Source organism: Panthera leo, chromosome E1 (assembly GCF_018350215.1).
Source record: "Panthera leo isolate Ple1 chromosome E1, P.leo_Ple1_pat1.1, whole genome shotgun sequence".
Classification (NCBI taxonomy): domain Eukaryota; kingdom Metazoa; phylum Chordata; class Mammalia; order Carnivora; family Felidae; genus Panthera; species Panthera leo.
The window spans coordinates 13,459,666-13,480,680 of record NC_056692.1 but is presented as its reverse complement, the minus strand read 5'-3'; the positions used below and the strand labels follow the sequence as shown (position 1 = coordinate 13,480,680).

The following is a 21,015-nucleotide window of genomic DNA, read 5'->3' as shown; positions in this document are numbered from 1 at the left end:
AAATTCCTTTCAAGGGCACAAAATTGCTTCCTGACCTGACCCTGGCCTACCTCCACAGCTTCACCTGGCCCCATAGTGACATACACTCACCTCTCCAGAAATGCTGGACTTGAAAGTCACAATTTCTTGCCTCCAGACTTTTCCACTTGCTGGCCCCCATGCCTAGCATCTTCCTCCCCCTGCTCCCTCTTCACCTGGGTTTGCCCTACTTACCCTTCAGGCATATTAAACATCACTTTCAGCTACACCTCTCCTGTCCCCTCCAGACCAAGTGTGAACCTGCTGCTATGTTTCCATGGGATCCTGGGCTTTTCCCTAATACTGCCCAAGGTATTGTGTATAACTGTCCTCCCTAATGGACTGTAAACTTCATGCAGGAAAGGCCGTGTCTGCCTTCATGACTACAGAAGTGCCAGCACCTGGCATGGTGCCTGGATGTAGCCAGTGTTTCGTAAATATTTATTGGCTGTTCTTCAGGCTGAGACATGCATTCCTTCAACTTTACAGACAGCAAACTCCTATTAGAATATCTACTCCTACTAAATACTCTCAGAACAAGAACTTACTAGTTTTTGACATTTTATTATAGAATTCCCTGACATAATCTCTAACTCATGGAAAATTTGGACTACTTCAAGCACACTGCTCTTTAACTGAAACAGACAACCCAGTATACACATCCACACCATCACTTTTTCCTTGTGTTGTATCCATAGGATTCAGTGGTATTGCCATAAAAAAAAATCTCATGTATAGACAGGTTTAGTAATTTGTGGAGGAAAGGAAAAAATAAAGGTAATTTCTACCCTTGAGACCTCATTCCAGTGCTTCTCCAGACACCCACACCTCACAGAGTCCCTCAAAGCTAAGAAAGCTCAGTAGGAGCATTAAGGAATATTAAAAGTTCCCTCCCTAAAGAAGCATAACTGAGTCCAATGGCTAGAATTTTCACCCTGCTGATGCTGTTTGAGCCACATTAAAATTTTTTATACGTGGACATATGTGCTGGTGTTGCAGCAGATAATGACATCAAGTGAAGTTTCATACACCTCATTTATCAGAATTTTTCTCCTCTGGAAAATGAGCGGGCACCATCCCTTGTGCGAACGTCTCATTAGGAAGCACAGACCAGAGAGCTAGCAGACACTGCCACGGATCAGGCGTAGGAGCTTCAGCTGCTCCATTAACGATGCCTCTCATCTTGTTCACATGGCCAATCAATGGTTCTCAGTCTGGGAGGCCCAAGAGGCAGTGCTTCTAAAAATCTACATATGAACTGCCTAGGGGTCCTGTGAAATGCTAATTTTGATGTTGTAGATTTGCAGTGGTGCCTAAAATTCTACATTTTTTTAGGCACTAAATTTTTTATTTTCTGATGCCAAGTCTGCTGGTCTGTGGACCATTTTAAGTAGTAAGGACACACATTTTTAAAATACTGATTACTGTACCAGTAAATGTAATCAGATTCCTGAGGGGAGAGGGCTATCCAAAGTATTTTAAAGCTCCTAATGTAATTCAAATATATATTCCAGGGTTAAGAACCTGTGTATTAAATGCTTGCCTCAGGGGCGCCTGGGTGGCTCAGTCGGTTAAGCATCCGACTTCAGCTCAGGTCATGATCTCGCGGTCCGTGAGTTTGAGCCCCGCGTCAGGCTGTGGGCTGATGGCTCAGAGCTTGGAGCCTGCTTCCGATTCTGTGTCTCCCTCTCTCTCTGCCCCTCCCCTGTTCATGTTGTGTCTCTCTCTGTCTCAAAAATAAATAAACGTTAAAAAAAATTAAAAAAAAATAAATGCTTGCCTCAGAGATCCGTTAAAATGATACAATCTTGTGAGATGCAGTATGTAGTAATATTTACGAATGCTATAATTAATAAAAAGACTCAATGTAACTATGAACATCAATCAAAATAGTTCTAGAATGTGGGGGAAGTCTTGGGAGCCAGGGAGGTAAAGAAAAGGAGGGTTATCATACCCGAAGCACCATCCTACAGAACATCATACAACCTGGGAAAGCAAGACCCTCAGGTTGGAAGGATCCTAAGAGATCAGCTCATTCACCCTCTGCCCAACTTACTTAGTGTGTCTGAGCACTCCAGGAGACTAACCTAAGTTCCTGTTTACCTTTATTTACAAAGAAATGTAAAGTGACAGCCTCTGTAGTTGTCACTTGTGTCTGCAACATCCCTTCTCACATCTCCCGTTCTACACATCCCTGGGACTAAGGGGCTCTGGATCCCAAAGGAGTCTAGATCCTAAAGGAACTCATTAAAGACACAGAAATTACCCAGGACCCCTTAGGACAAATGCTCTCAGAGTTTTGGAGCAGTGATTGACTACATCACCCATCATACCTGATCATGCTTTGGTGGGGGGGGTAGGGGGGGCGGTGAGGATAGACAGAAGCTCATATATGGATGCTCAATCACTGCCTGTTTAGGGAATGGACAGTAGTCCTGTGGGGCTGGAGCCTACATTTTGGGAGGTGAAGGAGGATGGTTGGAGAAGTCATAGAAACGAAGAGGGACCAGACTGTGAATATCCTAAAAGATCTTACAGTGTAAAAAGCTTTATCTTGTAGGCAACAAAATGTCATCAGTTGTCTTTGAGCAAAATGTCATGAAAGACATATTTTGGAAAGATTCCCAGGGTGGCATGATCTCTCACTACAACCTAGTTCCTCATAAACATACTCGAAGGGAGAGAGAAACCTGCAGCTAATAAAAATTAGAGCTCTATGACCCAACCATATGCAGATACAGAGAAAGTACTAGAGTAAAAGAGACCTCTCCCAGAGTATGTTCAAGTCAGCTTTGCACAAAGATAGAAACCTAGATTTTTCATTCCTTTGAGGTATGTCTAGCTTCTCACCTCCGTAGGAAACTTTAATAGCACCCCACCACCACTATCAACTCTATCATTCTCCATATGTGTCAGATTATCTCCTAGTTTCCAGCTCTTTCTTACACTGCATTGATCACAAAGCCACAGCTAGTATTTATAACTCCTTCTTCTATACTTCCTCTATATGTATGACTTCAGCTGGATGGTTTCTTTATATTCAACCTTCATTCCTTGGGAGTCCGAATCCTCAGTGTTATTGCCTTTATTGGGTTGCTGTAGTTTTCCATTATATTTTACTAAGTGGTACTCCAAAGAATCTCCTGGGTATCAGACAGTGCTTCCTCAATGTGTAGAGAAATTCATTTTTCTACTGTTAATTTGGATTGAATTACTCCAGACAGTATGGTAACTCCTTTGTTTGACTGTTGGTTCAGTAACATAAAGAACTTAAAATGGCCAAGTGGCAGTCTCAGCTTCTAGTAGAATAAAACCATTAAAGCACTCCTTGGGAACTGCACCAGACACTTCTTGTGCACCACTTCAGATTCTCTTCAGACGGTCTTTTATTCCAGCTACAGCTGCAGTAACCAGTTCTGCAGACTCCAACCAGCTCTATGGAGACACAATCTAACTGCATTACCTCAGGCCTGCTCCACCTGCTTATTGCGTCCTGTCATAGGGTTTTCCTGCTTCCATGGAGTAGAATACCATGGGAAGCCAGTTTAATATTCATCTGTACACAACCCGAAAGTGTAAGGAAGTTTAGGATCCGTGGGCCAACCCTTAAAAAACAAGTGGTCGCAGGGCACCTGGATGGCTCAGTTGGTTGAGCATCCAACTTTGGCTCAGGTCATGATCTTGCAGTTCATGGGTTCGAGCCCCACATCAGGCTCGCTGCTGCCAGCTGTCAGATCCCCTGTCCCCCTCTCTCTATCCCTCCCCAACTTGCACTTTCCCAAAAAATAAATATTAAAAAAAAAAAGTAGTGGGAGCTGATGAATATATGCTTCCCCCGTTTTCATTAAGGTGGATGATCCTATGATGCATTTCATCAAGTCTTATTCACCCCAGTAGTGGCCAACTTAAATAAGCCACCCCGGTTACTGGTTTTCCCTTCTTTGCTTCTGTCTCTTCCCCTGTGAGGTAACAGTCCCAAATAAACTACTAGTGAATAATAAGACTTCGTCTCAGTGTCTGCATTTGGGGCAAACCAGACTACAACAGAACATAACATCTCTAAATTAGCAGCCCAAAATTGTGGGGGTGGGAAGCAAAAATTTTGTGAGTACATTATTTGGTCTAATAATAACAAAAGTCAGTCCTGCTACCATCCTTTGATTCCTGGACCCATGAATCAAAGCTATGGAAGAAACAGCACCACATATAGGTTCCTGGTTCAAAGTATATACCATATTTTAAAGGAGCGTACACGAATCTTTCTGGATGTGATCTCCCAACTGGCATCACAACTGAATCTTTGGTATAAAGCAGTAACTACAAAGCTAGAACGGAACTTGCTATCATCTTCTGTATCCTCCTTTCATGCACCTTCTGAGGGATTCCTCCACCCTGATTATTTTTAAAGCTGGAGATTATCACTCCCCTCCACTTGTTTGCTTCATAGACAGGTAAACAATAGAGATCCAAAAAATGAGGGCAGGGAGAGGATGTAGAGAGGAAAGATCAGAGTGCAAATGTATTTTAGAAAGACAGATATAAGAAGTAGAGAGAGAAATGCAAATTATATATATATATATAATTGTATGTATAATACATGCTTACTAAAGCATTTTATTACTTTAAAGTAATAAAATGAACTTCATAGACTAACAGCTCCAGTATAATGCCTGGTAACAGTACTGATAGTGGGCACCCTTGTCTTATTCCTGACTTTAGAGGGAATGTCTCTTTATTTCCCCATTAGGCTTGATGTTGGCTTTTGTGCTGACTCAAATGCATTATTACTTCATGTTAAATAAGTATCTATTCCTATTATATTGAACATTTTTATCCAAAATGGTTAATTTTAGCAAATGCACCACTGTCATAAAAAAAAAAAAACTCTTCCCACATTTAAAAGGACTGAAGTATTTTAATTCAACAAATGAAATACAGAAAAACAGTAGCTATAAAACCATGGAGATGATAACTTAATAACAAAAATGCTTTAAATTATACTATTTAAACTTCCTTCATCACTATTTAAATTTCACTCATTATATTAGTATAATACCTCATCTCAGCATCTGCAATTTTAACAAATGCTTGGAAAGTTTTTTGTTCAGAAACAGATGCTGGTCTGACAGAAACACATTTGAAAATATTCTTTTTCTGGTCATAATTTCCAACACACCTATGAACTCGGCCTCTAATCAGTCTTGGAAGTTCACGATCCTGTTTTTAAAAAAATAAATATCAATAGTTATTTTTTTACTTCATCTGAATTTCAATTTTTTGAAACTAAAAATATAATCAACTAAATATCAATCACCTCAAAATGCTGTAATTCCCTCAGCTGACTTAGAGCCCCACGGCTGACAAGACCATAATAGGTGGGCATATAGGGGTGCCCTGTCACAGAGGAAAGACCTTCACTTGCGTAGGGCTCCTTACAAGCTGGTGAGCTATTGCTTCTTAAAAGACTGAATAATTCCCACTGTAATGGCACATGAATTATTCACTTCTATTAGACTGCTAGAGTTCCACTTTTAGTAGATGGTAGACCAGGTAGTTTAGGCCAAGTCTCTAGCTAAGAACAACTAGAATAGCTGGATGAAATATTTATATCTTCTTGTAGACATTAGAGAGATACCAACGCGGTGGGGGAATACGGAGACACCCATTTGGGAGAAGACAGGGGTCCAGAATGCGGCCTGACATTTACGGATGTTTCTCACTGAGGTTCTGTATCAAGTATAGTCAAGGCAGTTAAGAGTCTAAAAAACTGAGCAGAGTTTCTGACAGGCTCCCAGGACCGGGAGATAAAAAACAGAGTCAGAGGTCCACAAGGAAAAGAGATTCTGGTCACTACCTCCACCATCACCCCCAGCTTAGAGTTAGGACCCAAAAGGACCCATGCCTTAATGGGACTAGTAAAACAGGAAAAAAAAAAAACAGTAACAGGAAAAACACAGCCAGCATCAATTCCTTTTAACCATGAATAAAATTATTCTGGAATTGCTTTCACCAAATGGTCATAAAAAGCACTAGCTATAAGGGGTAATATTGATAATTGCTAAAAGGACTATATTAAAATGAAGAATTTCTGTTCCTCAAAAGCTACCGTTAAGAAAAAGCAAACTATAGAGTATGAGAAAATATTTGCAAGACAAATAATGGACAAAAAACTTGTACCCAGAATAGTTACAAAAACAAAAACAAAAAAACAAAACCAAAACCAACTCCTCTAAATAAAGAAGGACAAAACAATAACTCAATAGAAAAAAAGAACAAGAGGCCTGAACAGACTTTATAGAAGGTATCTAAGTGGCCAGTGAACATATATAAGGTGTTCAACCTCATTAGTCACCCGGGAATGTAAAGAAGTAAGACAGCACTAAACACCCACTAGAATAGCTGAAACAAAAAAGACTGACAGTACTAAGTCTTGATAAGAATACAGAAAAACTAAAACTCACCTACACTGACTGTGAGTGTGTAAACTGGTACAACCCCTTGGAAAATTCTTTGGTGAATAACTACTATATTGGAATATACAGATACACAATGATGCAGTGATTTTACTTCTAGGTAGATGCTCAGCAGAAATGCGTGCATATGCATGAAAAACACAGAGAAGAATATTCCCAGAGCATTATTCCTAACAGCAAAAAATCTGGAAACAACTCAGATGCCACCAACAGCAGGAGAGAAAATTAAATTGTTTTACAACAGAATACTGTACATAGAAATATAAATAAATGGGCTATAGCTACATGCAACAACACAGATGAATTTTACAAACATTGTGTTGAGGGAAAGACATAAAAGATGTACCATATAATATTATTTATATAAAGTTCAAAACTAAGCAGAATTAATTTGTGATATTAAAAGTCAGGACAATAGTTACTTTTAGGTAGAGACAGGAGATAGTGTGAGGAGACACAAGGATACATAGGGTGACAATAATATTCTATTTCTTAACCTTGGTAATGTTCACTTTGTGACACTTCACAGATACTTCATAGAACTGCACAATTATGATTTTTACACTTTTAGGTATATATTATACTTCAATAAAAAATTTTAAGCTTATCAGACTAGAGAAAACTATTAAAAATATTACAGAAATTAATAACATAATTACTATTTCTTGATCATCTACTCTATGTCAAATGCTATACATTCATGTTTTATCATCTTATCTCCAAAATAACCTTTCAAAGTAGGAATTAGTCTCCCCATTTCACAGATTAAAAAACTCATAAAGTTGAAGTAGCTTTACTCAAGGTCATAAAACTAGTAAATGGTGGGAGTAAAAACTGGAATCCAAGTCTGATTTTGGAATCAAGGACAAGTTCAGAATTAATACCCAACTCTTCTATAATGTATGTAAGTTAAAAGTCTGCAGCCTCCTTTGTGATCTCCACCCTCCTTTGTCACCCTCAGCCTTCTTTGTCACAAAGAGTCTTTCCTATATCCCAGCCCACTCTTTGCCTTCCTTCAATTTTAAAGCCACTATCCTCACCCCCATCACTTACTGACTCCAGGCTCTGGTAATTATAAGCTACTTGCAGTTTCCTCTACAATCCATGCTCTCTCTTAGCATATGCTGCCCTCCCATCTTAGAGTGCACTCCTCACGCTTCTCCCCTCCCCCAACACACTCTGGCTTTATGAGTCTTTAAATATATAAGATAAGATAGGTTACTACATTCTTCAAAAATCTTTCTGATCTGCCCCATCCTTCCTATCTACTTCTATAGCACACTGCACATTCCTCTATCATACCATTTATCATGCCACGGTTTAACATTTATGTAAGTCTCTCTACCTGAGATTGTAATAAACTCTTTGAAAGAAAGCTATTTAGCACTTATATTCCATTTTGTATCCTTTGTATCTAGCACAGCACCTGGCAGGTGCAGGTAGTTTCTCTAGATTAGCTAAACAAATAAACTTTAATGTCAGAACTGAAACCAAACAAAATGCTGAAAGTACTACTAAATTGTTAACAGAATTTCTACCGCAATGGAATTACAGCCTACATTTGTATGTTTTGTTGGCACAGGCTTTGCAAAGAATATTTAAACAAATACTCACGATTTCATAAAATACACAAGGCAGAGTATTTTTCCCATCTCTCATAAGGAAAGTCTTTGAATAATATGGACCAGGTGTAACAGCTGAATCAAGAACAGCTAAGCAACATTAAAATGGGGGAGGGGGGAGAAACAGCGTTGGTAAATGTAAATAAAACTTAACAGTGAGAAGTGACTTTTAAATACTATTCCTACACCAAGCTCTCCTACTTTTATTTATACAATAATAAAGACAACACTTTAAGAGGGAATGACATTTCTGAAACTGCTTTATACCAAGGAAAGCAAAATTTTTGGCCTTGTCTAACTCAGGAACAGGTTATGTGCCAAAGTTCATACCATGGACAATATTTGGCCATTTGATGCTTTTTTCTTACAGTGTGTTCTATAGAGTGGTTAAATCCTCAGACCATTCTATATTATAATAATAAAATACAAAAACATAATGAATAAGCATCATGGTTTAATGAAGGAAAAAACACTGAGTTAGAATCAGAAATCATTTATTTGCATTCCAGTTCAACTTAACTAAATTGAGCAAATTGTTTAACCTCTTTCAAATCTGTTTCATATATAAAATGCAAATAATATTTCATGTTTATTTCAATAAATTATCAAATGAGAGCATTATTCATTCTTTAATAACCACCTGTTGAGTACTGACAGTGAACATTTGTTATTTTGAGGTCTCCATTCCCCCTAATAATACCCAGATTTTCCTTTAGGAAACCTCTGCTATGTCATTCTTAGCCATATGATTTGGATAGGATCTGACGGACCCACAGATCCAGGAGACTAATTTAACCCATCAGCATATCCCATTCCCAGCTAGAGTTCAAGATTGGCTAGTCATTTGCTAGTTTCTGGAAAACACAATGAGAAGGAACTATCAACAAATGTGACAGTGTGGTATAAGCATGTGTGGTACAGAAAATTTTGATAGTCATCTTAATACCAAAAGGAAAGAGTCAGAAGTGCTGGAGAGACCACATTTGGAGCTTCAGGATGAAGCCAACACTGTGATAGGACAGAAAGATGGCTAAAATCAAAAACATAATTCTAGATGAATATGAATATGTGTATTTTAAAACACATAGAGCAAAAAATATAAATTGTGAAATCAAATGTGCATAGTAAAATTATAAAAGCATGGACAGGAAAGATACCACAGGGATTATCTCTAGAGAAGAAGAAACAAGGATGGGGGCTTCAAATAGATCTCTAACATAGGTATGTGGATATTTATATTCTCTATTTTTCTATATATTTAGAATATTAAATAATTTAAACAGTATTAAATATTTATTTTATTTGAATTAAAAGAAATATGTTTTGAGTCTCTACTTCTTGTTTATCTCTTCATTCTAGGTAAAATCAAATTCTGGAAACATTCTAAAAACTTTTAAGTAATAATTTAAGAAACAGATTAATCATAGGGTGTTTTCTCCTATCACTAAAGGATTCTTCATAGATGTTCTATTAGAGTATTTAAAATATGATTTAACTATATACGAAATTACTACTGGATTTAGTATAATATAGTACAAAGAACACCAGATTGAGAATAAAGGAGATTTGGTTTTTAGATCCATTTCTGCAGCTAACTTGCTTTGTTGTAGTCAAATGTACTCTAATGAATTGCCCCATTTCTTCACCTACCTCAAGGATTAACTTAGAGCTCTTGTAACAATCTTTCCAGTTTTAACATTATAAATCAGAAGAATATTACCATAAATAACCAAATACATCTTAAGTCACCCAAATCAATGACAAATTCAGGAATTGAAGAAAATCCTAATAAAACATAATCTCCTTTTGCAAATTTTATTTTTCTTTAAGGTTCCCTAGGTATTCCTATTGACATTCAAAACTATCGTCCAAATAGTACTACTGAGGTTTTTTGAAGTACGATACCTACCCAATATTTCAAAAAGAAGTACAGTTTTCTGTGCATGTTCACACCAGTACTTCATGCTTTCAATAACTGCAGATATAATTCTTAAAGAATTATCTTTTTCCTTAAGCTTTAACTGATACAATGAGTCTTCCTTTTGAAAAAATAAAAACAGAGCATTAGAAAATCCTTTCATTTTTTTTTTCATCATACTCTTTCACTTTCCATGTTAAAGATTCTAGGTCCCCAGGCATAAAATGTGTAATATATGCAACAAAACCCACTACTGATAATTTTAGTAGTTATTCCCCCAAATTAAAGACATCATTAGCACTTTATAGCAGGAGAAACTAGGATTACTTAGAGACCATTAATCAAGAAGAGAATTATTTATATGAACATTCATCACTCATTTATTCACTGAGTATTTTTAAAGCAAAGAATTATTCATGTGGACATTCATTCGTTTACTTGTTTTTAAAGAATCGTGTGCCAATCCTGTGATAAACACAGGTGAGTAAAACACAATTCCTTTCCCTAACGTGTTAATACTCTAAGAGGGGAGCCAGACACATTCACTCATTCATTACAAAAGTACTCATTGGCAGTTACTATGCACCAAATATTGTTAATGAGGAAACAACACTGAACAAAACAGACAAGATATCTACCCTCACAGATTCTGCCATCTAATGGACGATCCAGAAAATAAACAAATAAATACATAATTGAATGTCAGGAGTTGATATATCCTATGCATTTTTTAAAAACAGGGTAAAAGGATAAAGACAGACAGGAATTATTAAATACATTGATGAAATGAGAACTGAGGAACACTAAAGTATAAAGGCCCTGAGATGGGAATTGTGTTTGGCATTTTAAAAAATCAACTAAGAATACAGTGTGTTAAGTTATTAATTGGGGGGGGGGGGGGGGGAGGGTACTTTCCTTTGTGAGGGTGGGGACACATCAAAGAACAACTGATGGGACTTTTTTTCCAACTACAATTACCTTCTTTCTCCTTCTCTTCGTAACCAAAATACCAATGCCTGCCATTGAGAGCTACTGCCATAATGAACAACTGTTACTAAGGTAAACTATGTCATATCATTCTTGTATACAAGGAAACATAAGGTTGAAAGCCACTGTGATATATGCTATATTAGTCAGACTTCTAGCAAAAAAAAAAAACAAACTTTCTGTTGAAAAGACTTCTTACGAGTGTATGTACAGAACAAGCACAGGGTACTTAAGCCCTCAAAGACTAACAACAATAAGAAACTACTGTCACTCCTAGGCTGAAAGGACAAAGGGAGGAAGTAAAATTACCACACCTGTGAAAGCTGGACTCATGGAGGGGCTGTATCATTTAGGATCAGCTACTGACTATGACACAACATTTAAACAGGGAGAAAATGGGAAACCCTAAACTTTCTCCCCACCCTCTAATTTCCTGCCAGTGACCCCAACTGGCTGATCCCTAACAGGAGCTAGCCTAGGGACCTCAGGATGCTGTACTGTGTAGGACAATTCAGCCTTCCAAAACACAGACAAGAGTAGAGTGTAAAGAATCTACTGAGCCAGGGCACAAGGGAAGGTAGTGAACAACCAGCACATAGAATATATTAAAGATATTTACAAAGAACAATTAGAGCAAAGAGTGGTGATAGGAGGAAATAAGGCTGAGGTACAGATATAGAGAAAAATATACAGAGTGCATATCATGGTCAGAGAATTGTGAAGGGTCTGAAATGGTTAGTGTATTGGAGAATTAGTAGATTATGGAATACGAAACTGGAAAGGTACAATAAATTCTGACTTGCAGTCCAAATCTATCCTGCTATTTTTGTAAATTTTCATTGGAACACAGCCAAGCCTATTCATTTATGTATTGTCTATGGCTGCTTGCAAGCTACAAAGGCAGAGTTGAGTGGTATAGCTAAGAGACTATATGACCCATAAAGTAAAAAATATTTACTATCTGGCCCTTTACAGAAGAACTTTGAGAATTTCTATACGTAATGGATAAACTCATCATCCCAACAATCAATAAACAGTGAAATTCAGAACCCGGTAGGATACTCTAAAGCAACCATGAACAGGAGCAGCCATTCACAACCTCTAAGAAAATATTTTGGAAATGAACATTCATCCACTCCAAGGGAACTAGATATTTGTGTTAACCAAGAAATGCATGCCATGGGATTGATTTTAAATGCTCTTATCGCTGTAAACTTTTAAATGTTTATCTCATTTTTTAAATGTAAATACAAAAATGTAAATAATTCATATTTAAAAGTTTACCTTGAGAGTGCTTTCTTCTGGAATATAATCCAACATTTTCTTCTTAAATTGGTTTTGTTGAAAATTAGACTTAAATGCCTGTAATGCACTGTTTTTGTCTAGACCTCTCATTGTGGAGCCAGGTATTTTTGATGAATGTGTTTGTCTGAGTACTTCAGTTTCTCTTTGATGAGATGAGTTAGGAGGTTCGGATATTTTCAACTGTTTCTGTTGTTGAGCTCCCCAACTCTTTGGACAAGAATTTATTCCATCATTTGCCACTAAGTTTGTCCTTTCACATTGAGGCCTAAAATCATTTCTATCCCAAGTTTTCCAGCTAGTATTTTTGTTGTCATCTCTGTAGCTGTAATAGTTTAAAATTAATATTAGTTTTTATTTCTATATACTTTTCCTTTTAAAAAATTAATAGTGAAAAATTGTGGTTTATAAAGTACCTTGTAACTACTGACTAGTTGGAAATTCCAAATGCATTATCATAACAACTCTACAATATATTATACCTCTCTTTTTAGGTGAGGAAACGGAGGGACAAAACAACTTGCGTGAAGTTATATAGCAAGTTACTATCAATCTGGAACCCAGAGAATCCTACTCTCCCCACGCAGATTCCAGTGCTATAAAGTATATTTTTAAACCATATAAGCCTTCATATGACAGTGGTTGTCTCTGAGTGTAAGATTTTAAGGACATTTTATTGCTTCTTTATACATTTATTTTTAAATTTTCTACAAAGTAAAATTTTTACAAGTTAAACTATGGCTTATAGATGATTCTAAATAACGAGAATAAATATAGGCAGTATAGGTAACTATTTAATTAGAAATTTTGTACTTTTACTACATAGCTTAAAAGCCCAATTTATGAATCTGTTGCAGGATTGTATTATATTAATCTAAGGGAGTTGGATTAATTTAATCTATAAGGAGATCAGAACTGATGAGAACATAATGTTAATGAGGCCAAAATCAAAAGTATAATTTCTGAGCATACTAGTTAAGAGTTCCACAAGGAGAAACTAGTCCAGGTCACAAATTCTCATTTCTGAATAATTTTTCTGAAAATATCACCAGGATCACAAGGGGGCAAATAACACAACTCATCCCTCATTAGGGAAAATAATCCAAGAAAAGGTCCTGGTTTCCTAGAGACCAGGCACAAGTCCAGACTGTATGGGGCCTGAAGCTTGCATGATGTGAAGAGGCTTCTCAAGTAAATTAGGTGCAAAAGTAGGTATGAAAATAACGAGAAAAGAAATCACAAATAATTACAAAATTTTCAAAGGTGATAAATATCGCAAACATCACAATATCCAGGAAAAAATGTTACTGGCATTTTTATTAATTAATTGTCTGATGCACCTCTATAAAACTTTTCCTACATCGATCACCTCCTCATATGACAGCAATTTTATTTCCAATAGTGAGAACAGAAACATAATTTTGTCTTTCCATGACTATAGGATAACTTGTATTACTCAGTTTAGAAAAGTTTCTTTCAGCTTCCCAACTCCTTACTGGTAAACAACACATCTGCAACCTGCTCCAATGCTTTTGTCTAGGAGGTGCTCCTGGCCTGGGGACAAGCCCTGGAAAAACTACAGTCCTAGGTGAGCCCACACAGTTGGTTATTATTAAGTATAAAAATGTTCTAAATGTAATTTTGTCTAGGCAAGGACAAAGAGATGAAGGAGGGGGGAAAGAAGGGGAGGAGGAGAAGGGAAGGAGAAAAAGAAAGAGAAATCTTAAGTAAACTCACCTCCAACTACTCTTGCTTCTTTCAGTATTTGATTGAATAGACTTAGACATAGAATCTTGACTTCTCAGGGGAGGAGAAACTGAATGTGGCATTTGCCTTTAAAGGAAACATGTCTTATAAATATTAGTATTTATAAGTTTGTTTCCAAATTGAGAAATGTAAAATGTACACAGAAAAATGACATCAGTCAATAACAGACACACACAGTCACTGGTGTCCATTTTTCCACATACCCTGTGTTCAGTGTTTTCATTAAAGGAGGCAACTCTGGATTCACAGCTTCCCAGGCCCAATCTCAAAAGATATAAATAACATAGATAAAAGTAAGATAGGTAACATTTTTAAAAAATAATTATTTCATACTTATTTAATTCGTGGGAAACTAAAAGCCTGAATAAGCAGTGGACTCGAAGATATGTATGTGTTCTTTAATAGCATTGTTGTGGAATTTGTCACAGCCTGCCTTATTAATTTTTATAGATGTCTTTCTTCTCCACTGTATTTTAAACAAGGATAATAGTTTAATCTGTATCTTTTCCACAATCAATCCTAGTATATACAGTACCTTGTATTTTGTAACATGAATTCAGCGTAATCAATGTTTCTTAAACTTTTTTGACCCCAACCCACAGCAAAAAATGCATTATAGCCCAGGGGCACCTGGGTGGCTCAGTAGGTTAACCTCCAAACTCTTGATTTCAGCTCAGGTCATGATCTCATGGTTCGTTAGTTTGAGCCCCGCATCAGGCTCTGGGCTGACAGTGTGGAGCCTGCTTGGGGTTCTCTCTCCCGCTCTCTCTGCCCCTCCCCTGCTTGTGCGTGCTCTCTCTCTCTCTCTCTCTCAAAATAAATAAATAACTTGAAATAAAACTACATCATAGCCCAGAACATATATATATCTATATATATATACACACACACAAACACACACACACACACACACACACACACACACGGTATGCATGTGTGTGCATGAGAGAAAGGAGAGAGAACATAAAACTGCACCATCAACTTGTATCCTTACTATCTGTGATGCACTCTCATATTTTTTATTCTACTTTATTCTCTTCTATTTCCTTCTTTAAAGATTAACTTTTTCCCAATCGGACTAACGGATCAAGACACAAATTTGAAAATCACTGATCTAGTCCCATCTTTTACCCAGTATAAGAATCTTATAGATCTCTGACAGATTGTAATCCTGGTCAGAGTTTGGACAGTTCAGTACTTCAGGAGGATGAACATTTCCCTATGGAGTAGCTCCAAATGTTGTTATTTTTCAAGTCCAACATTCATGCTATTTGTAAAAATATTTTAAACGTCAGAGAAATTTTTTAGATGGCAGAGGATGACCAGATAAATGCCCATTTATGTATATCCATGTGAATTTTTATCTTTTATCCATAAAAATGAGAGTAATATAAAATTCCTATTTTAAATTCCTCAAACGTGAAAGAAAATAATTACAGCTTAGAAGCAGACTAAGTAAGGTCTATGATAGCACATTGGATGAAATTAACAAATATATATATTTTATATTTATATGTGGCTACATATATAGATTTTAAAATTCCAGTTGCAAAAGAGCCTATTTAAGATTTTTAAAGTATCCTCAAAATTATATAAATGTATATAACCAGTATATACCAAGTATATTTCAGAATACCTGCCTATCCATGCCTTCTTCTTAAGAGAAATAAAAAGTCAGCAAACATTAAGACCTCTCTGCACCCACCACCACAGCTAATTGTTACAGAGATGAGAGGCCTAATCATAAAGCTAAACCAGAATTTTAATGACCTCTCTGAAAAAGATGTGCTGAACCAAAGGCTCTCTGTCTCTAGAATTTAATCAGAAGATACAGAAGGCAGTCAACAGTAGACTCTGAAAACTAGAACTAAAAAGGCTATGTTAACTCCCAGCAAGGGCAATTTAGTTCATGGGCTAGTTGAAGCTATAAGGAAGCCAACTGGATGAGAGAAATGAAGCATCAAATGAAGAAAGGCAAAAATGCTAAGAGAAGAGAAAAAAGCCAAGCAGCAGAAATGTTAGGCTTCTACCCTGCTACCCCCATTTTTCCTGTGTTCACATGCATACTTATCCCTATTCCTGACGCAACTTGAGTTTCTCCATTCTTTATCACCACATGCCTAAGTCACAATATCCATGTATCTTGAAAAAGAAAAACACAAATCTTTACAATGTGGGTTACAACTTCATTAGAACAAAGGCTCCAGATCTAAGATACTCCATTTAAATGCTAAGCCATCCTTGTAGACAAGGAAACTCAAACTACTGTACTGGAATGTTCAGAAAGAGCCAAGTAATCCCTGTATTTGGATGGTGGAAAGAAGAAAAAGTAAACTTTCTATTTCCATTATAATAAAATAAAAATGGTAATTTTCTATAATCTTCATTCTTATTTTCACCTTATTTTCTTACCTGTTGGTAAAGGAGGGAAGTCATAACTGTCAGAAGCAGTACTGATACTTGGATCATTTGTAAGTGGATTAGAGGTTAATGGCTGTCTATTCCTCTTTTTCTGATTGAACAATGGTACAGGCAAACAGCCTAAATTAAATATATCAATAAATTAGTACATAATAGGCAAATAGTCGATCTAGTTATAGAGTAACTGTATAATATACAACTTGAATTTGTCTACTTCTGTATGTTAATTTTATATTATAGATATATTTCTACATCTTTGGATTGATTTTTACATTCTTTTTAAGATCCCAAATAGCCTCATTTGTCTCTACAAAAACTCCTTTCTTGTTCTACATTAACACTGACTTAATTCCTCTTGTTTGGAAGTAATTCCCATCTCCTTCCTTACCCCCTGACCCTTTCTAAATCCACTTTTTGTTTTCCTTATTTCCCTCCTGTGCTTGCTTATTACCATGTCAACTGGAGGGGATCCTTTAAATACAACAGAGGTGAGGGAGAACCAAACTTTGATCCCTGCTTTCCAAAACCCTAACCACTCTTTAGACTATGATAGCACACTCTTTAGGGCCACAGTTCTCATTTGACTAAGATTTACACAGACTTGTGCTTAACATGCCAGCTCCTAGACCCCACTGTCATAGATTTTATTTCAGCAGATTTAGTTTGGAATCCAAAACTCTACAATTTTAACAAGCACTCCAGTTGTCTCTAATGCATATTGTCTGTGGGTCACTTTTAGAACGCCTTAAAGTGATAATATCCAGTCCACATAAGAATAAATAAATATCACCTCCAAGCTATCCAGATGGGAGGCCTGGGATCTCAAGTCAAGCCAAGAGTTAGAATTTATAAACACTAAAACTAGAAGGGATCTCAGAGCAAAAAAGGGATCCAAAAAGCTTGCACAGTGCCACAACGGAACTAAGGTTCCCAAATCTCAATTCAGGTATCTTGCCACTAGACCATACTCTAGCTGGTCCATCAACATGTACTATGGGAGAATATAGTCTCTGTGATAACTATCTGATGAAAAGCTGGTAAAATTATGTGAGCTCTGAAATCAGACTGCATGGGTTTGAATCACAACTTCAAAATATAAACTTGGGCAATTTCCTTAAACTCGTTGTGCTAATATGACATACATAGAGAGGCAGGATAATATAGTGATTAAGAGCACGGATGCTAGAGCCTAGCATCTAGAGCTAGATTCAAATGCTGGTTCTGCCACTTCATAAGTTACTGATTTAACCCTTCTGTGCCTTAGTTTCTCATCTGGAAAACAGGGATGTTAATAATAATGCCTATCCCAGAGAGCCAGTGTAAAAATTAAATAAAATAATACATATAATGGCCAGAATACAGTACATCCAACAGTTATTACTATCTTCACTATGCATTATCACCATTTCCCTGGTTCTCTTCATTTTTACCATCTGTCCTTTTACTAACTAATAAATTGGGAAAGAAGAAATGATAAGGGAAGTTGTTACGGAGACAGAAGTGCTTCTGGAAATATTTTAAATAAGTAGGTCACAAATACAAATAGAAGTAAGCCTATTTTTTTGTTTTCAGTTTAAAAGTGCAGAACAACTCAAACACATAAGGTTGGTAGAAAGAACACTAGAGTAAATCCAGGAAAGTTTCATTTTACTCCCACTTCTGTCACTATTTTGCCTTGAGTAAGTTATCTTACTTCTCTGCACCTAAAAGAGGTTAGACTATATGTTCAGTCTTCCTTAAAGTTCCTTCCAAAATGTTCCCTCTATAAACTACACAAGATTTACATGGAATATAAAAATATAGAAAATTTAAAAATAAAAGTTGTTCAATACCTGCTGTACTTCGAGTTGAATTTTCATTTAGGTTTCTCTTCATTTCCTTCAATATTAAAATCTGTAACTTTGTCTTTAGCACTCCAAATTTACAAATGAAGTTGTCTGACTAAACCTTCCAAGAAATATGCAATTCACATTATATCAACAAAAAAATCAAATTCTCAGCCTACTAATTACTGAAATTTTGATTTAACACTATGGCTTCAAAATAAGGTAAACACTTTACAGAACCCTGCTTCCCGAATAAGAATTTACAACATGATCCATTTTTCCAATCCTGTTCAAAATTGGTTAGGACTGAGGTGGCTATAACCTTGCTGCCTAAACATACATTTTTTTTTTTTCCACACAGTCCACATAACATGTTTCACAACCAAAAACCCACAATGAAGATTCTGAACCAGATTTATAAAAGAGGGAAATGGCTACAACACTGGCAAACTGATAGGCTCGCAGGGCCAGGGAGGAAACCTACACAAGTGAACTAACCACGTGAGAACACGCTCCAACTCACTTTAAAACACTGTGCAGATCACTTGCTTTGGCCATTAACTGGAGACCCCTGTATTACAGAATACCAAAGACTAAGGCCTCAATATCCAGATTAATTGCAATAATAAATATCTACTCAATCTATATAATTTCAACAAGTGAAACAAGGTTTTTCTTTGTTTTTTCTTCTACAACAAAATTTGTTGCAATTTTTTTCCATGTTTAGCCTCCTCCTAATATATTTCAATCCCAATTTAATGCAACAAACACCTATTACATGAAAAGGCAAAATACAAGCCTAAATAAGGTAATCTCTGCTCCTAAATTCATTATCCAGTGAGGAAACAACTATGTAACACCGCAAATCATACTGAGGTAAACACTAATTTCCAAATATCACTTAAAGAAATAAAAATGGGGAAACATAAGGGCAGGGACTGCCTCTGCTTTGTTTCCAAATCTTGGGCTTGAAACCGGATATCGCGGGCCCTTTAGAAAATATTCTTGATGTCATTCTAGGAAGCAAAACTGAGGTTATACGACGTTTTCTCCGCACAGAAATACCAACGCAACTCACACCATGAACCTAGAGCGGGGCTTACAAGGGTCATTACGTTTCTGAGTGCCAACAAACAAAATCAACAAAAATGAGACATCCTCCCCCCGACCGGAGGGCCGGGGACCCTGAGGTGCCCCCACCCCAGCTTCTAACTAGACTCTAACGGCAGTTAGGTGGTTGGCAGCGTCGACGTGCAAAAAGTTTGTTCAGTCAACACACACACACGCACACACAGCCCCCAAAGGCCACTAGCTCAAATGGAGGCAAGGAGGGCCTATTTTGGCCACTCCTGGGCGGTCCAGTCAGGCCTACATTCTCTTTCCAACCACCTCTCCTGACCCAGGGACTGGGGCAGTTTGGTAACTAGAGACAATACACTCTTTCATTTCTTGGCCCTCGGGCCAACACGACACGCAACTTTAACCCTCAGGCTCCCAACCCTCCAACAACTGTCACCCGTTCGCTTCGCTCCGTCGTCGTCGACGTAGCCAACACAGCCCAGTCAGCTACCGCTGACTTCCCGGCCTCTGAAGAAGCGCGAGAAGTCGAGCTTTGCGCAAGCGCACCTGCACCCGCACCGCCCACTGCGCAGGCGCAGGAGCCACCTGCCTCTGGGGCTCGGGTGCTGTGGCATAATGCTTTCAGTGGACGGTGAGAAAAAGATGTTCGCGTGCCTGTCCTCCCTGTTCACAACTGTGAGGTACGAGGCGCCGGATGGCTCTAGGGACGAGCCGTTCTATTCACCGCTGAGACGTACCCACGACTGGTGGCCCAACACTCCTCTTTACCCTTTCCCCAGCGCACACATTTTTTTAGGTTCTAAAACCTAAAACGTTTTTAAGACATTGGAGGTTCACCTAGAAGAGAATAACAAGGCCTCGGGCCTGAAAAGCAGGTCATAAGGTTTGTTTGACTTTGCTTCGTGTGGGCTGGGAATTAGTCATCTGGCGGCTGGCTGGCTGGAGAGCTGAGGCCCCGGTTAAGAGGAGGGCCCTGCAACTCTAAGAGCAGGGGCTGCACTGTGCGAGAGCTCAGTGGAGGGAAAGGGCGTTCAAGGCCCGGGAGAGGAAATGGAATGCCGCAATGACCCGGGACTCTGGCGCTGGCCAGACACCTCTGATCTTGGGCAAGTTATTTACCCCCTCTACACCTACACTTCTCTTCTCAGTAAAGCAGGTATAACTATTTACTCAGTTCCCCTAAAACTATTAAAAGAGAAAAATGAACAGCCCTGGGGCACAGTAAATGCTCGGTAAATGTTAGCCCGTAATTAATAACAGTAGCTACCATCTACTGAGTCCTTACTATAGACCAGGAATAGTAATTCTAGCTCTGTCTGAAGTCAAAGGCCATGCTATGTTGTTACTATATCTTCTGGCCATTTGAAGCCTGGGAGAGGTGAACAGAAATGTGCGGAGGGTCTACAGATGGAGGGAAGGTTGTTAGTACAGGCCTAGGACTATGAGACCATGAAACCTATTAGTACGGTTGACCCTTGAACGGTACAGTTTTCAACTGTACAGGTCCACTTATAGCTGGTTTTTTAGAGTGCTGTACTGTACATGTATTTTCTCTATGATTTTCTTAGTAACATTTTCTTTTCTGGAGGTTACTTTATTGT

General features: G+C 37.7%; 1 protein-coding gene across 3 annotated transcripts; it reads right to left on the bottom strand.

Moving 5' to 3' along the window:
- Window positions 1–4,913: 4,913 nt before the first annotated feature.
- SPATA22 (spermatogenesis associated 22) lies at window positions 4,914–19,930 on the bottom strand. Of its 3 annotated transcripts, none has more exons than XM_042916944.1 (9): window positions 19,851–19,930; window positions 18,341–18,455; window positions 16,500–16,628; window positions 14,291–14,351; window positions 14,058–14,153; window positions 12,303–12,645; window positions 10,023–10,152; window positions 8,106–8,203; window positions 4,914–5,235 (listed from the first exon to the last, which is right to left on the bottom strand). In XM_042916944.1, exons 2-9 carry the CDS (start codon window positions 18,381–18,383, stop codon window positions 5,044–5,046), a joined length of 1,092 nt encoding a protein of 363 aa, XP_042772878.1. In that variant the 5' UTR covers window positions 18,384–18,455; window positions 19,851–19,930; the 3' UTR covers window positions 4,914–5,043. The 3 variants fall into 3 exon arrangements, with proteins under 3 accessions (XP_042772878.1, XP_042772880.1, XP_042772879.1); XM_042916946.1 differs by having other exon boundaries at window positions 18,341–18,449; window positions 19,851–19,910; XM_042916945.1 differs by having other exon boundaries at window positions 19,813–19,876.
- Window positions 19,931–21,015: the final 1,085 nt, after the last annotated feature.